The 19,845-nt window shown below is 32.1% G+C and overlaps 1 protein-coding gene across 7 annotated transcripts in view; it reads left to right on the plus strand.

Annotated features, from left to right (window-relative positions):
• Nucleotides 1-19,845, plus strand: part of LOC118194145 (growth factor receptor-bound protein 14-like) — a 248,475-nt gene that overhangs the window by 210,191 nt on the left and 18,439 nt on the right. For all 7 annotated transcript variants that reach the window (XM_085806550.1, XM_085806547.1, XM_085806546.1 and 4 more), the window contains 2 exons: nucleotides 450-566; nucleotides 12,846-13,018. In XM_085806550.1, coding sequence (XP_085662676.1) covers nucleotides 450-566; nucleotides 12,846-13,018 — 290 coding nt within the window. The remainder of the gene's footprint in view (nucleotides 1-449; nucleotides 567-12,845; nucleotides 13,019-19,845) is intronic.

A 19,845-nucleotide genomic window follows, 5' to 3' on the forward strand; every position in this document is an offset into this window, starting at 1 on the left:
GATATGACCATTTAATTCATCATTCTTGTCCTCTAATCTGTAGAACGCCATTACTGTACAAGTTGGCTAAGTATAGAGGGCAGTTATTAGAAATTTAAACTACCTGTTTTGGTTAATATTATCTGGGCTGAATTTAACCGTAAGCAGAACCATTTGCTTGTACATGATGAGAGAACTGCTGTTTTAACAAAAATGTATTTTGCAAAGGTTTTAATATAAGAGTAGATAAAGAATTTCTTTTTATTTTATTTTAATCCTTGAAATATTATGGCCAAAGGAAATCTCTTTTCTTATGAAGTTTCATTTTAGATTTTGAAATTTTTTGAATATACATATATTTGCTATTAAATTTTTTGGTGTAAGAAGCATGTTCTAACTTTAAAACCAGAGGATAACATAGGTGTGTATTATACTGTTATGTATCTATAATTCTGGTCTTATATTTCTAGGATTACACTCCAATGAAACCACGTGTGGCAATGGATTTTACGGGTTCCCAAAGTCGAATTGTGGAAGATCCACGAGAGGCTAAAGCCATAGCTGCTGCAGAAGGTCATACTTGGAAGGTAACTGTAACATTTGTTGCACATTCTTATAGTCAGATGATCAAAATGGCTGTTTACAAGCTAGTTTAACTGTTCAGAATATGTAAAATTTGGCCTTAAAATTCTGAAGTAATAAATGAATTGATTTCTATGACACAGTCTCAAATTGAAATCATTTGTCATTTACTTTTAGACATTATTTGTATATGTCATTTTATTTTTGAAATCCATTTTTTCATGAACTTTTGAATGTACTGATGGTACTAATTAAATGGAAAAATCACCAGGGGTATTATTTCATGTCTATTCTTCAGTATTGCATGTTCTTAAGAGACATTTTGGTCTTCAGAAATTTTATATGTGATGAGAATGTCAGAATATAGTATCATAGTAGTTTGGTATCTAGGACATCACATTCACAAGGGAAATAAAAATTTTTTCATCATGATGATTTATGTGGAAGAATAATAACCCATATAAACTTTTAGTTGATGTGCCCCTCATACATTTAATAAATCACAGGATTTCAAACTTTAGAGAAAATCAGTTGCATTTTATTGTATAAAAAGATGATTTTTTTCTCTTTTATTCAGACGAGCAGGGTTCGTACGGTCCTTAAAAGTCCTTAATTTTTTCAAAAATGATTTTTGGTCCTTAAAAGTCCTTAATTTTGGCCAAAATGAATAAACGGTCCTTAATTTTGCTCATTTGACATTTCTTATCATTTCTAATGATTGCCATTCTAAGTGTGAATTACGATTTCTCATGAATATGAAATTAAAATTACACGGCTCTTAACCAATCTGTTAAACTACCCGAACGAAAGTATCGGTGTCTGATTGGCTATTCACCCAATCTTTCGAAACAGGTGTTATCCATAAATTTAGGCAGATTGTGACGAAAGCATGAAGCCGGAAGTTCTTTAAGAGGCGAAAGTGGTGATGAAGGTGCTCGAGAAAAATAAGGGGGGGATTCTGAAAATATTTGCCAAAATTAGAGCAATCCCAACCTGGAAGGCCACAACCCTTCCGACGCCAATAGGAACGAGATGCCTGGAAAGTGCATTTTCAATAAACTGTGGCTTCATCAAGCTGATTACGAAGACTGGATATTGATGGATGGCAATCCTTAAATGTGGTCTTTGTCTGAAACAAATTGAAATTTCTAGAATGGGAGAGTCCGCGCTGAAAATTCACATGAAAATTAAGTTTCGTTTCATCATTTCAATTTGTTTTTACACGGTTTTACTTAGCTTAATTTCTGTGTTTGTTTCAATTAAGCCATAAATTAATTTTTTATCACCTTCTACGGAGTTTATTCTCCTTTGCACATACTATATTTATGGGATATCGGGATTATGAGTTTATTTCTACAGAGCATCTGTTATCGATTTCGCGGGAAATCTGTTGGCTCCATTTCGATTTTAGGTCGCCAAGGGCAAATTCGGTAACGCTAGCCGAGAAAAAGTGAAGTTCGGAAATACGTTTTGAAGCTTCAATAGACAATTAAGTATTTGGTTTAATCCTATGCTGTTGATAGTAATGCATTATTTTTGCTAATGGCAATACAATTATTAGTTGAAAATAACTAATTAAAAATTTTTTAATATTTTTAAAGCTGAAAACAACTAATTGAAACTAATTTTCCTGAATTAACTAGACGCAAAATTAACTTTCATGAATTACTAAAGTTATTGGGTAGAAGTTTAACTGAAAATATACATTCCGTATTATATATATATATGTAATGAAACTGTGGTTTGAAGGTGGCAGAGTGGAAAGCATGATGATGCAATTTAGCATAACATATCTTGAAAAATCACAATCTTTATTTTTTCCATGCATATCATCCTTTTTCAGGCAAGATATTTCCTAATTATATTTGAATAGAATAACTCCCATTTTGAAGTACGACGTCATCTTAAACAAGTAAGCAGCAGCATGGTTTAAGAGCGTCTTGCCAGCAGGAAAGCTATGCGGTAAAAAAGTACATTTATAGCAAGAAGACTGAAGTTTCAGTTCACAGTTTTGGTTTAGAATTAATTTGATTGGACGAGAGGCATCTGCATTAAAACGTTACATAAGGTAGAAAAGTCTGGAACCTGTGAGAAGAGATGAATTTAGGGGCAGATTACCAAATTTAGAATGTTAATTTTGAGGTCGTCAATTATTTTTTTGAAACAGCTAACATATTTTATTGTATCTTACATATCCCCCTTCAATAATATGGTGCAGCCGGTAGGATAGTTTCCTGCAGCCTGAAACCTCAATGGAAAATTTAATTCAGCTCTTCAAATCATCGTTTTGTGATAAATCCAAGATAATGTGAAAGAAGTGAATCATCAAGTTTGTTTTTTCAGTGTTTAAAAAATAACAGATCATTCTTCTGCTCTGGTGTTTTGCAAGTGCTTCAAAAAAATAATCTCGTGTAGTGTTTACAGATTGAAAGTAATCTCTTGATAAATTGAGAAGTTCAAATGCCTAGTGAAAAAGAAATCATCAGTGAATTGCCGTTTAGGAATTCAGCATTACAGTTGGTTCAAGGTCGATCTGAGTTAAGTGTTTGCAAGTATGTGCGAAGGCTTCTGCTTTTTCAACAGCTCAAAAATTGTTACATTCATGTGAATCTAACTCAGGAACTAAATCATTTAATATGCTGCGAATTCTATAGTTTTCATTTTCAACTTTCGTTAAAAATTCTGCAATTTGTTTTGAGAAAATCTGAAATTCTTGTTCATTAATTTTTCTAATTTTTCATAATTATGTGCGAGCAAATTAAGTAACGAGTTTTAAGCTATTTAAATTATTCATAGGGAAGGATATTAAGATAAGTTTTTATGTTTTTGAAATTTTGTTGAGAATTTTGAATACAAATTTTATAATTATTCTAAAAATGAAGTAGGTGTAAAAAATAAGTGAAATTGTTACAGATACGTAATATAAAATTATGGTAAATGCATGTTAAAATTTATGGGTTATTGTGTGTTAAGTATAGTATGATGAGGGTGTACTGGTTCCTTCAACAGAGGCCTGCAATTACCTCTGTACAGTTGTTCCTTTTACCCTCTTCATGCAAGATAATGTTGGAGGCTCTCATTTTATGAATGCATGTAAATTTTTTATATTATTATTATTATATTTTTTTTTATTATGGAATGTATTAGTGCAGTTCTCAAAGGCCAGTTACCTTAATGCAAGGAACGGAGGCCTTTTCAAGTAACTGTCTAGGCACCCTGAGCCACTAGTGCAGAGAACAAACACACTGGTTAGCTCAAGAGGACAGCCCTATTGATGGATATGTTTGTTTAGAAGTATTGCGAGGCTTCCAGTTTGGTAAAATCAGGAATTGTAAATGAAAGATGATAACGGTGAAACCATAAATTCTGAAAATATTAATCCTATTATTTATGATGTTAAATTATAATTTATCAGTATAGAAATAAGTATCATAAATATTTATGTGCATTACATTTAACTATAAGTAATGATTATGTAAAAGTTTTTGTGATATTCTGTAATAACAAGAACCTTCCCTGAAGAATTATGATTATGTGAATTCTCGAACAAAAAGACTTTTGGACTGAAATGCTGAAAAATTCAATAGGACTTTAAAAATTAAAAATTTATTTAAAAAAAATTGATATTTATAAATTATACTTTACAGGACAAAAATTTTATGATTTATGTTTTTTTTTACATTTGCTAGTGCTTTAACTCTTTCTCTTTAAAAAGGCTTCTCTGTCGCTACGCCTTTTTCTTTTTGAAGGGGGGAAATATGTAAGATAAAAATGTATGAATCAGAATTATAACTATAAACATTAATTCTTCCTCTCTATTCTAAAATCGTAATAACTTATCTGCATTGCGTCATTCAAATTAATCATGCGATCTTACGTAACCGTTAATACCAGATGCCTCTTGACGACCAATACCGAATTGTAAACCAAAACTTTTCTCTTTGCGTGCTTCCATCTTTCATAACTACGCACTTCAGTTTTTGCTCTCTACTCTGCTAATATGTAATTTTGCTGGCTTGCTTTCTATCCCAACAATATCAGAAATGTAAATCTTCTGTGGAAAGGCATGACTAGAGTGCCAAGTGATTGTGGCCACAAATATCAATTGGAAATAAAAATGGAAGTAAAACTGCCTCGTCTGCCAGTTCTTTAAATACTACGCAATCAATTCGGCGATCCCAGATTTGAGATTTTTCCAGATATTAGATCATTTTAAATCTACTAAGATGGCACGTAGGAATTATAAAAGTGAAAATATGAAATCGTGATTTATGAAATAATGAAGCATTTATGATTTAAAGGGTATCAAAATTTACAAAAGAAAAGAGCTTAATATTTATATGTTTACTTTATTAAACATTTCTTTCAATGTGAGTTGTTTGATTTGTTTTCTGTACTAATACGTTAGACTAATACTATAGACATATAATTTCTTGTTCAGTTATTAAGTTCCATTGTTCAAGTCCTGTAATTGCTGTGTCGAGAATTCCGAATAACTTGTCAATCAAAATTTTTTCTCGTTCAGTAACCTCTCGTTACTTTCTTCACTATTGGTAGCTGTATTTTCTGCATTTAGAACCATACTACAGATTTCGCCCTCCGTTAATTGATTGATGATTGGGCATTGTCATCACAATGAAAAACTTCTGTTTAACTTCGCTAAATTCTGCCGCCTGGTGCGGCCATGCGAGCTCTGGCGCTGGTTCTGGCTTTATGTGAATAACAAATCAGTTATTCTTAATTCAAATAGCACTAAATATAATCGTTTGTCCTATGAGTATCATTAACAAAATCTATTTTTAGCATAAGGAAAGAAATTTCTGCTAAATCTCCCCTTGTCAGCATTTTAGTGCATTAAACTTAAATCTGTAATCGGTTAATACTCTGTTATTTGGCGTCGCTGCATGAGTCATCACTCAGGTTGTCATCCGTTGATAAACATGCGGTGATGGAGGTAAAATACAATAAATAATGATTCGCGATTTCGGCATCAAGGATATGAAATATTAGTTGGTGTAAAATTAACAAATGTTTCGGTTTGAGATTATGCCAAGCAGATACGCAGCTATGGAGTCAAGTTACTAATCACACAAATTTATGCTAAAATAATTATTTCTTCAATAATGAGATATTTTATTTAGCGCCAAACTGAGATTAAGAATTGGGATTTCCGGCGTGTTTTTTTTTATGATGAGGAAAAAAATCTAATGAACGTGCGTAAAGTATACCCCTTCCCTTCAAAAAAGCCCTAAAAAATTGGTTGGTGGTGGCTTTGAGGTCCGGATTTTAGATCATTCCAGATATTGGATGTCCGGATCTCGGACTTTGTACTGTATGTATGTATATATATATAAAATGTATACTTTCACTATTCAAGTATTCACTGTGACAAGTATTCTTATCTTGTCTCATGAACAGGCCTCTGTGGAAAGGGGCTTCTCTGTAAATAAAGCAATTGAAATTGAAAATTAAAGTGACTCATCATGCAGTTTTCAACGCACAGTATTTGATTACATAAAATTTTCTGGAGGTGTTCTTAATATCGAAATTAATAAAGAAATGAGATCAGCAGCAGCTTCTGCAAGGTCTAAATATATGCAGTATTTAGAAGAACAAAAATCTTTAACTAAATCTGAAAATTCAAAGAGGAAACGAAATATTATTGAGGAAGAAATTGATTATATGAAGCAGAAGAAAAAATTTCTTCAAAGGGACATTAAAGATATTAATGAAGAAGTAGATGCTTTAGCAGATGAACTGAGACCAGCAGGAACATTGATTTGTTTATCAAAGCAAATGAACTTAGAAGAATAGTTAAAGAAAAGGAAATAGACATAAATAAATTAGATGTTAAAATAGCTGAAAAGAGTTCAGATTTAAAAAAAGCACAAATGTTTTGTATCTTTTATTGAACAGTTTATTATTCTCGTATCTTTCAAAAAACCAAGGAAATAAATTGTATGTTTACAAATCAGTTATTTTAATCTGCAAAATATTCTTACATTGTGATTATAATAGTAGTTGACTGTGTTTAAATAAATATCAAATAAGTTAAATAATAATCATGTAAATCTCTAAAATAGTGACTGTTATTAGTGTAAAATACACTTATACATGTTTTTCAAGAAATTATGTTCCTAATATAATGTTATCTGCTTCATAACTTGTAGGGAGTTAGTTTAATTTTCAAAATTGTTTTATGGTAAGTATTAAATTGAATTTAATAATAGTGCATAATACACACTTCTGTTAGTTTCTTAAAGTGAAATTGCAAGCATGAAGTCGGTTGTATAGATAATTGCTTTATTCTATTCGTTTTTTTGTTTGCTGATAAGTCCTTAATTTTTTCTCTGATGGTCCTTAAAAGTCCTTAATTTTCATGTAAGGAAATGTGTACGAACCCTGGACGAAGGAATTTATGGTGTAAATTTTTCATCATTTTCTGAATCTATTTGTTTTGATTATGTGAGTTAAATAGGTTAATGAGGATTATAAAGTGTGTTGGTAAGCTTTTATCTCACAACATGGTATCATTTGCTAAAATATGTAATGTACTTTAATGGGAAAATGTGACTTTTACTCTTTTGTCATGCTTTGAAAACTGTGTAATAATTGTAGAATGGGTGCAATATTTGTTCATACCTGTATCTCATGATATTTAGTCTGAAACATAAGAGTCTGTGATTGTCGTACTAAAAAGGGGCAGCAGAATTCTGATAACCTGCACACCTCAAGGCCAAGGGTTATGCAGATAAGTGTATCTTTTGGATTACAGCTCAGATCTTTTTGAGTTGTGTTTGCATTTTTTGCTTTCTAGTTTTTACATCAAATGGGAATTGCTTACACTTAAATAATAAATTAAAACTCGCTCATATCTTTAAAATTACCTAATCAAGATGTACTAAATATAAAAAAGTTCATATTTTCTAATGTAATAATAATATATAAATAGCAAACATAACATATGTATATAATGGAAGGCAAACTAACTAAACTTTAAAAGATATATTTATATATAAGGGTTGCCAAATGAAAAGTGGACATGTGCGATAACGTCAGAAGGAATGCATCGATATCAGCGCCACAAGTATATAAAGGGCGGTATGATGTATGCATCTCAGATGGCATTTAACCGTGAAACCAGTTTATAGGCAATTAAATTGTACGAAAGGAAAGTCGTGTTATCCATGAATGCGCATAGACCAGAACATCACAGGGTAGTATGGTTTCTGGTTGCGGAAGGTGAGCGTAATGCGGACATCTATCGAAAAATGGTGACAGTGTATGGCGACCACTGTTTAGGTCATACGTCTGTAAACAAATAGTGTAAAAGTTTTCGTGAAGGGCGGCAAATGACATTGGATCTGCCGAGACCGGGCCAAGCAAACAAAGTGATCACTAATGATTCCATTGCCTCCGTTAATGAAATGATCCAAGCTAATCGAAGGGTTACGGCCTGTGAAATCAGTCACGAACTCAACCTGAGTAAAGGAACGGTTAACACCATTATCCACAAACATCTGGGGTACAGAAATGTGTGGGCGGCATAGGTACCAAAACAACTGACCCTTGATCATCAGAAACGACGAATGGGCTTCTGTCTCCAGCACTTGATCCGTTATGAGGAGAATCCCGCATTTCTGGATCTGCCAGTTTGAGTGTGAATTAGCATTTTGGAGGAATATTTTTGGCGATTCACTGACATATATGGGTTATCTTTTGAATGGCTTCATGGGTTATAATTTGTTTCTATTTATAATATAAATGATGGGATATTCGAGTCTATAAGCAAGAAGTGAAACATAAGCATTTGGAAATTCATTTTTCCTAATAAAGAGCTCTTAAACAAGGTTTCGCTTTTGGGGATGTGAATGCTTTAATTAAACAGTTCTAAATTTGACGACTTGTCTACATTTTGGAGATTTTAAGATCAGTTTCTATAGAAAATTTTAATTCTGAGATCTGAAAATTTGTCGACGATTTTTTTTAAAACATCATAACATTGATAAATTTCATAAAATAATAGTAACATATTGAAATTATATTAAAAAAGGACATTAAAATAAAACATTTTTATTTTTTGCTGTCATATTATAAAGTTTCATTTTAGCAACTTATTATACAATAGTTTGAATCTGAAAAATACACAAGGTGTAATGCTATAAAGCATAATTTACGAAACAGCTCTTAGCAAAAGAAAAATTAGCTATAATTAATTAAAAATGTCTTCTTTTTAATTTTTTTGTAGTAAGTGTTTTTCCCATGTAATTGTCTCATAATATTCTGAAAATGCATCAGTTTTCTCTATAAAATTAATTTTACACATTTTACCTCCTTTTTTTCCAAAATATTTCTGTCTTTTTGCTGTTACAGAATTGGTAGGGATAATTTTTTAATGTTTTAGACATTGCAGGTTGGAAAGTTTAGAAGGATTTGAAAGTAAGATTTATAGACCCACGATTCTAGAAGATTCGAGAAATATGTGACAAAATGAAAAATATCTCCATGGTATCAACACGTAATGGATGTATTTTACAGAAAGTTTGCGATAAATTTCTTATTTTTTGGTCTGGAAGAACAATGAAAACATAATATTTGAATGTTTTACTCCTGACACTAGAATCTTTTTCTTAGCATGTTTACCTTCCCTTTATTTTATTTGCTTTTCACTACACATAAGCATGGAAAATATAAAAAATGCTTTTGATCTTATCATTTGGGCAGGTAATTATAGAAAGACAACTTATCACCTCTGGTTGCTTTAATGGCTTATTGGAACCTGAAAGTATATTAACTGGGTTGCAACCCCTAATGGGTTGCTACTGGGTTGGTTATAACCTAATAGGTTATAACTGGGTTGCAACCCTCTACACAAAGCGATGAGACTAACTGCATCAAACAGAGCCTGACTAAATTTCAAAACTTGCCAACCGTGCCTTCATCAGGCCTTTCAGGTTTATTCGAATCAGCATGTCTCTCTCTGGACAATCAGTAGCGGTGACAACATTCAGTCTTTTGTTATGAATCATGCTAATAATGATCTTACTTCTCGTTTTAACCTATGCCGCTTGACATAAAATCTAATACCTGCTATTTACTAAACCTCTAGACTGATCAAGTATGTGACAAAATGAGATAAAAAAATCAGCATAAAGCTAACTATTAGTGAAACATAAATGTCACTTATCTTCTTTCAAATATGCACAACTATTATTAAGTGTAAAATATTTAATGCTACTTGATAAATTATTGCATAAAGTTTATTTTATTGGCAAACTTATTAATAATTATGTTAATTAATTCATGTTTAGTAATAATGTATACTAAGGTATCTATTTTATTTTTAGGATGGTATTACAAAAGTGAAATTCAGGCATAGAATAATGTTTTTAATTGAATTTATTCAGTTCCCATTTGCTCATAGGTCCTTAATTTTTTCCATTAATGGTCCTTAAAAGTCCTTAATTTCCATGTACGAACCCTGTCTACATTACATGGGACATTCCTATTAGCAGTAGAATTCTAATAATCCACAATCACTTAACTTGCCAATTTCTGTATTCTATATTAAAGTCTGAATGTAAACAAACAAAATTTTGATTTCAGGAAATTTTGCATATCAAATCGAATTTTATAGCAATTTATGATAATACATAATGACACAAATTGATAATGAACTTTTTAACTGAAGTACATTACATTTATAACATATTCTTAAGGAAGAAATAAATTTATGTTATTGCTGCTGAGATTATTTAAGAGTTATTCACCCACATCAGGAATCTTTTTTTATAGTAAATGTAGACTGTGAATCGCAGCAAATTTAAAAATTTAATGCCTTAGATAAATCTCTACTTTTGAGTGCATATTCCACTGTCTTTTACTATTCATTTTGAATTTGTGAAATTAATTAATTAAAAAAACTATGTGACATTTTTTAAGAATTTATTTGTCAGGAACTTTTCAAACTGCGTTCAAACTTAAATGCACTTTGCAACCAGTTTTTTACAGTCCATGCAACAAGCAAGCAAAATCAGTACAGAGCAGGCATAGTTTAAAAATAGCATGTATAAAGATTTTCTAACATTGAAAATGAAAATATAGTAATGGGCTAAAGAAAATAAAAAGTTTTGTACATCGAAAATGAAAATGGGCTAAAGAAAATAAAAAGTTTTTAGCAAGTCCAAAATTTCAATTTAGGACTTTTTGCAGCATTATTAACCCAACTGCCCACATATGGAATGAAAAGGCTAGAATTAGTATAGAAATCAGTTTAGAGAAATCCTTATTGCTGGAGGTGTCATAAACTATGCATTTATTCTTCCCCTCATGTTTAACCCCTTTGAGCCGGGTAGCGAAAACGCGCGCTTATCGCGGAGGCCGGCAGTGTCTTCCGCGAGTGTCTCTCCAGGGCCGGGGGCTTTTTTGCTACTAAGCCTAAATCCATGAAATTTCCGAAATATCAATGCATTGTTTAATAATGCTCTATAGAGTATTTAAACGGCTTCTGCTTTATAGATATTTTTATATATATTCTTTAATTACCTTATTTCTTGTTTAAATGCATATTTTACACATTTTATTTTAATTACTCACCATTTTATGACTTTTAACATTATACATCTAAAAACTAAATATATTACTTAAAATTCTCTTTTCGTATGAAAAATTTTAAAACAGGGATCTACACACATTCCTACATTACATTCCTTTGAACTCTTAATAACTCATTTGCTGTTTTGGAGGATTTTTCCGGGAATGTGAACAAACGAAGCACCATCGTCTCATTTTCTTATCAGTCTCTTCTGAACAAAGTTTTGGAAAATGTCTTTCAGTTAATCTTTCAGAATCAATATCAGAATATCAGAATTTCAGAATCAATATCTGAAATATTTTGCATCATTTCTGCTATTTCATGCTCTGTTAAACATTTTCGACGCTTCGACATTGAAACGGTAAAAACAGAAAGAATTCACGTCTAACAAGATCTAATTATTTTCTAAAAACTGAACTGTAAACCGAAATACTCAACGCTTTAGCGCATATAAAACTTCTACTTACAATAAACAACTACCATGTGCGAATAAAGTGCGATTTAAAGAGACGTCATAAATCACGCCATTCAGAAACATTTAGTTCCCCGTTTGTTTATATAATCAAAAATACGTGTATGTGAGTCATGCTTCTCTCATTTCGAGTAGAATGTCTAATGTGCATGTATCTGAAACCGTATGGGCATACAATGCCATCTTGTGGCAGAAATTATAGTTTGAAAAACGTTCCAAGGTACTGGCACAAATACGTGACATTCGGTAGAAGACGCAGCAATGCTCTGGCACGCCTGCGTGTTGGCCAGTAGATAAGTGTGTTCGTTGCTGGCACGTATACATGACAGTCGGCACGAAGGGGTTAAGAATATAAAAATTACTTCGACATAAATTTCACTGATACAGTTTTTTACATAAAATTCTCAGATGTATGTTTACAAAAAGACTTCTGTCTTTCCTTTGAAAATGCCTTTATTCTAGCTTTCCACCAAATTTTCTCCATCTACTGATATTATTTTCTTTCTGTTTATATTTATAATGTATTACCCAGCTCGGAGAGCTCAGCTTATTTATTCTGATATTGTTGATGAATTTTGCATTTCCCCCCTTTAAATGTGATTGAATAATGTTTTTCTTATGTTCTGGTTGAGCTTTTTGTTCCTGTAGTTAATCTGAATGCAGTAGTTGTAGAATTAAGCATAATAGCAGCAGTTTAAAAGTTTAAGTGCTACCAAGTCTAATAAAGCAACCATTTGTTTACATTTGAAACTCTTAGTACAGTAGTGAATTCAGTCAGTTTATGCACTAAGTCCAATGTCTTTTTTGCTGAGTGGATCAAAAAGTAAACTTTCAGTTTTGTGCATTGAAAAATCTGCCTCTTTGCCCACTGGCCAAACTGCTTGTTTTTGCTTAGAAAGTCTTAATTTTAATTGTATTTTTTTTAAAAAACTGTTTTAATGTATTTGATGTTTTATGTTTTTCTGCATTTTACAATTTTTAATGAAGATATTTTGAGTTTTGAGAAAAATATCTCAAATAAAGTTTGGAGAAATAAATTTAAATGAAATGCAGCTAAAAATGTGTATAATTTAATAGGCTGTACAATAAAGTCATGGTGTCCGTCCACATCAGATTTTTTTATTTGTTGAAGAATAATGCCTAGTACATAAAATCTCATTTTTTTAAAACAAAAGCAAAATATTTATAAACAGCTATATATATATATTGTTTGTTTAGCGCCGCCTGCCCTGTTGTCGAGCACCAGGAAGCGCTCAACAAAGTGTAAGCTCCAGTCCCACTGCTAGACCAGCCATGGAATTTGGTGTTCATGCAATTCAGCCTTGGTTTTACAGCGGGATGTCACGTGATGAAGCTACTCATTTGTTGACCAAATATGGCACCGTTGATGGGTAAGTTTTTTCTATTAAACTTTTTGCAGTGCAGTTATTATCTAATAAATATGCAGTTGTTCACCGTGTTACTGGTTTTATATAAACGAACAACTTTCTGAAATGAGTGCATTATTTCAACTAAGTATCTTTGAGCAGATTTAATCAGTATGGAGGAAGCTGCCATACGTTAAAGATTTTTTATTGAAGTAGTAATATTTTAAGTATTATCATAAAATGTAACTTAAAACTAAGTATTTTTCTATTATATTCCCCCATTTGTAGCATCTTTAATGGTCACTTATCATTTAAAATAATAAAAAAATGCCAGTATTTGAAATTAGTATCTATGTCTAGAATAATTATAAATACGATGTATGTCAAAACAAATGTAATTTTATACAACTAGCTAAGTTATTTGATAATGATGAAATTTTGCATGACCAATGAAAAGACAAAAACAGAGTTTAGTATTGAGTAGCAATCAATTAATTTATTAAGCAAAGTTATATCATGAACCATTACATATCAGTATAGTGTATAGTTGTATGTGATGACTCGTGCAAGTATAAAATGCTATTGTGCAGATTTACCCCCTACATATTGTATAAGTGCTCAGCAAGTTCATGCACGGTATAAGATTATTAAAACCAATGTTGTAACACATCTGATAAGTATTTGATTGAGAAAAGGTCTGAAGATCTGGCAGGTGAAGTAACAAAGCAAGCATTTTTAGGATAGGTTTTTGTTGGAGACATTCACCATTTGTAGATGGCATCTGCTGGTTCTGAGATAGATCCAATGAGCACAATAGCATTGACAATATAACAGGTCATAGGAAGTCACTGATGTATATCATCATTGTTGTGAAAGATCACTAAAGATGAATGGCTATCATATTATTGTGTGCATATGGGTTGGGAATAGATTGAATGCACACAGAACTGATGATAGCTTGATAAAATATATTTTACCAAAATAAATACTTCACAGCTCTAGAACTTTCCACAAATATAGTAGTGCAGCTCATCCACAGTATCACAGAGTGCAATCAGTAGTTACATTTCAAACTTCTAACAATGTTAAACATAACGCGATGCAAAACGCATCTGAAGAGGAAGATCACACAGAGATATCTTAATACTTAGCGCTGAGCTAAACAGAGATGCAGAGGACTTAGTGCTGAGTTAAATAACTACTCCAAATTCAGCTCTGAACTTACAACTAACCACTAAGAAATTGATGCTGTCTCTGGTCTTATATATTTTCCTCCAGTTGCCGAGAAGTCTCTAGTAGTACTTTTAGGAGGAAGGCATACGAGGACCAGCTATGGTTACAACTAATATAGGAATCAGTTACAATATCTTTACAGTTATACAGGTACCAGACTCAAATGTTGCCAAATGTTTCCCACGTTTGGTGACTTTTGGTGATTTCTTTCTGAATTTGGCAACAAAAATCAGTCGCCAAAACCATCGCCAATTTAGCAAGACAGCTTTTTTACTCAGTATTAGACTTTTCTTTGTATTTTCATTTTTCTGGCAAACCATCATCACTTTAGATTTTCATGTTACATAATACAGAAAAATACAATTTCGCATATAATTTCACCAAAATTATCTATCAATTATATTTGAAAATTCATAACAGTATGCTTCCATAATGATAATGCCATTAATAGTAGATTTATGCTGCCTGTACAGTGAAGTGGTTTTGTTCAACCCTCCTTCAAATTTAAGTTCTGTTATTCAGCTTAAGAAAGAATGATCCATCACTGAAAACAATCTGGTTCCAATCCATTCTAAGCTTTGTAGCTACGGTAGCAGTTAAGTTTTGCTGTTGGTCTATGCTTAGTATTTAATGGCAGGTGATGGATTAGGTATCAAGAGTTATTGCACAACATCTGTCAATTTCATGCAGTATGTGACAATTACATGTCCAGGAGATGTGGGTGATGTGATGTCCAGGCGATGTGAATACTCTTTAAAAGACTGCAGATAAAATTATATGCAACTACTCCACCAAACCCAAAAATTTGCAAAAATTCTTCATTCATATTATATTTAGCTTTAGAGAGGTTGGAAGCATCATAAAAAAAAGATAAGGGCAACATTATATACTTAAACCATATAGCAACAATTTATTGATATTTGCCTAAACTTTATATGCATATTTACAAACATACACTGCTAGCATGTAAACTTGGACTAAATAAAATGTTCATGTAGACTATAAATGACAAAAAAGGCTAATATCAAAAGCTTTTTTTGACTGTGGTATATTCTAAAATGATGTCAAACGCAGAAACCTACTTGACACTTTGGACACCAAACTGTCACACATCTATGTTTTCTTTCAGTTCTGGTGGTGTAACTACAACATGGAATATTCTTTGGCCCTTTCTTCCAGAACATTGCCCAAAAAGTGTCTTTCATTACTGGCTGCTAATTGGCCAAGCAATTCTCCACTTTGTCTACGAGACTGAACTGGAGTAATGCTTCTGCATTTTGATAAAATTTTTTGTATAATCTTTCTAATAATTTTTTTCAATGACAAGTCATTGCTTCCTGTTTTTACTAGAAATGTGTTACATGAATTCAAAATAGAGATGTCGGACAGGTGAAAAAAATTTGTATGCCACTTCACACTTTTATGAACACAATACAAAAAAAATAGCTGCAGGTCAGCCTTATCGACAAGTCTCATATTTGTGGCGTAGTCCAATACACAGTGTGGTTTCATAATCCTTTCTTGGGTTCCATGATTCACTTTTCCACTATCCACCAGTGTTCCTTTGTGAAATGTGGAAATAAAATGCGAATCCCTTTTGTTGTTCTGCTTTAGAGCAAAATTTTGGGCATTTCTTTAGCTTCGACCACGTCTTAAGTGTTGTAAATTTTGGGAAATGCTTTCGAATTTTCTTGACGTTCTGCATGAACCAGTGCTATTTTCAACCGAATAGGCTGCCATCTTTGAGCTGTTGTACTAATTATCAGTTTATAGGAAGTGGTTTTTTCCCCCTGATAATTTTCTAGGAGCTTTTTCTTTATAGCGCCTGTGACACTAGGTATTTCAACTTCTGGTATATCTCTGATGCAACCAATCTAAATCAAAGTTTTCAAAATAATTCTGGTTACACAGTCACACAGCAAAAGCAGTTTTAGTCCAAATCGATGTTGTTTTGAAGGAATATATTGCATGAATGATAACCTGCTTTTGAACAACATGGCAAACTCATCAATATATATTTTTTTGAAATGGTGAAAAATATGTAGAAAATTTGGCGTTAAGATTTTCAAACACATTTCGAATTTTCAACACTTTGTTTTCTGGTTGTTTTGTCATTATTCCCAAAACGTAAAAATCTCAAAATTTGTGCATTTCTGCCATGAGTTGTATATTTGTTAAGTGATTTTTTTTCAAATCATCGCATTTTTCGACCAGTATTTGGGTATGGTACTTTTCTTCACTTGAGGCATCAGCTTGTACAAAATGCATAATATCTATTGATTTCATTTGCAATTATTTGTACTTGGCTCACATAAAAAATTTTGTGAAATAATCATATTCTTCAGCATTGTGATCCACATCAAACATATTACTCACTCCTCCTGCAACCTTACACTGTCAAAATTAAATGCTTCCAGTTGAAATTCCTCACAGTCTCTCCAGTGAAAACTTGCATTATCCTGGCCACTACTATAGCTGGATTCACTATTAGATTCGATTGCATCTTTGTCTATATTATTATTCCCTATATTTTTCTCACCACTCTCAAAATAGCCCAATAATAAGCTTCCACTAGTATTTGTACCATTGCTATTGACATCGCTATTATCTTCAACTTCAAATCCCATTTGTTTTTAGGTGTTGATGTTTGATCCAATATAGTTATATAAACCACACTATTCCAGAAGAACAAAAGTGCACACAATATCTTGATGCAGCAACCTTATTAGAACTAATACAAAATCTTGAAAACATATTATTGGGGGTTTACTACAGACATGCTTACGTGAGGTGTTGATGGACATAAACAAACTGAGATTATTTCAAAAGAATAAAAATGCACACAAATCCCAATGACAACGAGCATGAACATACATGCACTTTTTCGACTGAATTCTCAAAATAAGGTGGAAGGAGGGGGGACTACAGAACTATTATAACCACCAGACGCCCGAACAGAATTCCATTTTTTATATTGCTGGTGATGTAAAAATACAGACAGATAGAATGCTTGCTTACATTATGTTATTTATTATATGAAATCGGAAAGCAAAACAAAATTAAGATTTTTTTCAGCGTATTTATGGTATTATGTATTTAGTTATTTATTATATTATAATTGGCTTATTTTGGAGTCAATTTGGTATTTATAAATATGAATGCTGAATGATTGTTGTTTTATAATTCCTCATTGACGATGAAATGCTACTCAACAGACAAAATGCTACTCAACAACCGCTAACTGTAAAACGTCTGTTGATGATGGCTGGAATATGTGGCAGACTGGGTAAATCACTTATTGACAACTGCCGTAGTTAAAGAGTTAATGATAGTAGGGAAGCTGCCGATGAACAAACCTAAGGCAACTTTCACTATGATGTGATCCTTTTGAAATTTGCTGACATTTTGATAGTTATAGTATAAGCCTGGTAACAAAATTGTCTTAATTATGTCATCACTTCTGACTCACATGTTGGGCAGTTCATTTATGTGACCATCTTGCATTCATAAAGATAGTCATACAACTTGTGTTGAATTGAGTTGTGAAATGATGCCAGGTAGGTCTTCGGGGCATTTTCATTTGTTGATGCAAACAGCGAAACCACATCAACAATTTAAATTGACACACCGGCCATATAATGTACCTTTTATGCATTTTGTGGTGTATGTTTCTAGCGTGCTTCAGACTCCATGTAAGATTGTTCATTAACTGTGCTTTGCTTACCAATTTTGAATCGGGCTAAATAGATATTTGCATGTTAAATTTCAAGGCTGTAAGATGGTCTGTTTTTTATTATTTTTAAAAGAGTGTGTTTGAACAATATTTTGACTCTAATATTTTTGTTTACATTTTTTCCTAACTGCAGCTTCTGAGTAATATTGCACGAGCTTCAAGCAGATGTAATCATTTTCTTTACGCTATAGGGTTTTTTTTTTAATTCATTATCTATTCATATTATTATCTATGTTTTGTACAGTTTATGTTTCAGAGAATGGCAATATACTATGTTCTTTCTTTTTTTTTAGAGAGTTGGTGTAACTTTCTTTTTTTAATTTTAAAGTATGAGTAAAAGAATTATTTAATTATTGTAGAGTCATAAATAACTAAAGAGATATAGATAGTTATTTCCAAGTAATAAATAGTTTCTTGAGATAACAAATTTGGTGAGAATTTTTTAACATTTGGCGTCCGCTGGAAGGACTGTTTTCTGTAAGTAGAATTCTTTCATTTATTTATAATGGATATTTTGAAGTGCAAATGATCTCACTTTAGGAGATTGTTTATAAGAACTATAAATGATTTTGAGAAGAATGATTATCTTTAGACGGAAAAATTTCGAAACTTGAATTAGTTAAGGACAAAGGGAAACCTATGATTGAAATAGAACAGACTTATAGAGAAGAATTGATTAAAATTGATAAAGATGAAACTGTGATAAATAATGAGTTTCATGAGTCGGAATGCTATATTGATAAGTGGAGAATGGTAGAAAGCAAATTAGTTTCGCTTCTAGCTGAAAAGGAAAATGGTTCTGTGGTTAATGAAAGCTTAACTCAAAATGCTACTATTCGTTATCCTAAGCTTAAACTCCCGATTTTTTATGGGAATATTAAAAGCTGGTTATGATTTTGGGGCCAGTTTAAAAAGATCGATACTGATCCCAATTTAGATGATCATGATAAATTTTCATATTTATTGCAGTCTATGGAAAAAGGGTCATCTGCTGAAGAGTTAATCAAAAGCATTCTGCCCGGTGGTGAAAGTTATAGTAAAGCTTTACAACAACTGCAACCGCGTTTTGGGAAAGAAGACCTTCTTATAGAAGTCTATGTTAGAGATCTACTTTCATTAGTATTATTAAAAAACTCTCAGCCAAAATTTTCATTACGAAAACTCTATAATAACTTAGAATCAAAACTTAGAGCATTAGAAGTTGTGGGTGTTGGTAGAGATAAATATGCGGCAATGTTATATCCTCTAGTCGAATCATCATTGCCAGATGATACATTAAGAGCATGGCAAAAGTTCCGAGTTATTAATCACAGTCAGAGAGAATCTGAAAGTAGTGAGCAAAAAGAGAAAAATTCGTCAACACATCGCATGGATTTAGACGGTTTGCTTTCATTTTTGCTCGATGAAATTGAAGGTGAAGAGAGAGTATCTAGAGCTACTCAATGCTTTATTAAATATCAGACTCCTAAGCCTGGGAATGCTAAACACTTTGGTTTCAAAAACCGTGGAGAATTTTCAAAAACACCTTCTGCTTCTACTCTAATAGCAACATCTCAACAAAATTCAACTGGATGTATTTTTTGTGCTGGAAATCATGCATCTGGTGATTGCTTGAAAGCAAGAAAGATGACGTCTGAGGAAAGGCAAAAGGCAGTTCTAAATAGTTGCAGTTGCTTTTTATGTTTAGACAGAAAACATGTTATAGGTAAATGTAAAAAACGAACATCGTGTATGATTTGTGGGAAGAAACACCACATACTTTTATGTAGAAATATCTAAGCTGAATCAAAATCTCCAGTTCCTGTTAGCATGAATAAGAATGAAAAAACAGATGCAGTACCTGAACAAGATCAAACCCTTGCCTATTTGGCGTGAACAACAAATG

Source organism: Stegodyphus dumicola, chromosome 12 (assembly GCF_044657685.1).
Source record: "Stegodyphus dumicola isolate Sdum_Otavi_A_Nest chromosome 12, ASM4465768v1".
Lineage (NCBI taxonomy): Eukaryota > Metazoa > Arthropoda > Arachnida > Araneae > Eresidae > Stegodyphus > Stegodyphus dumicola.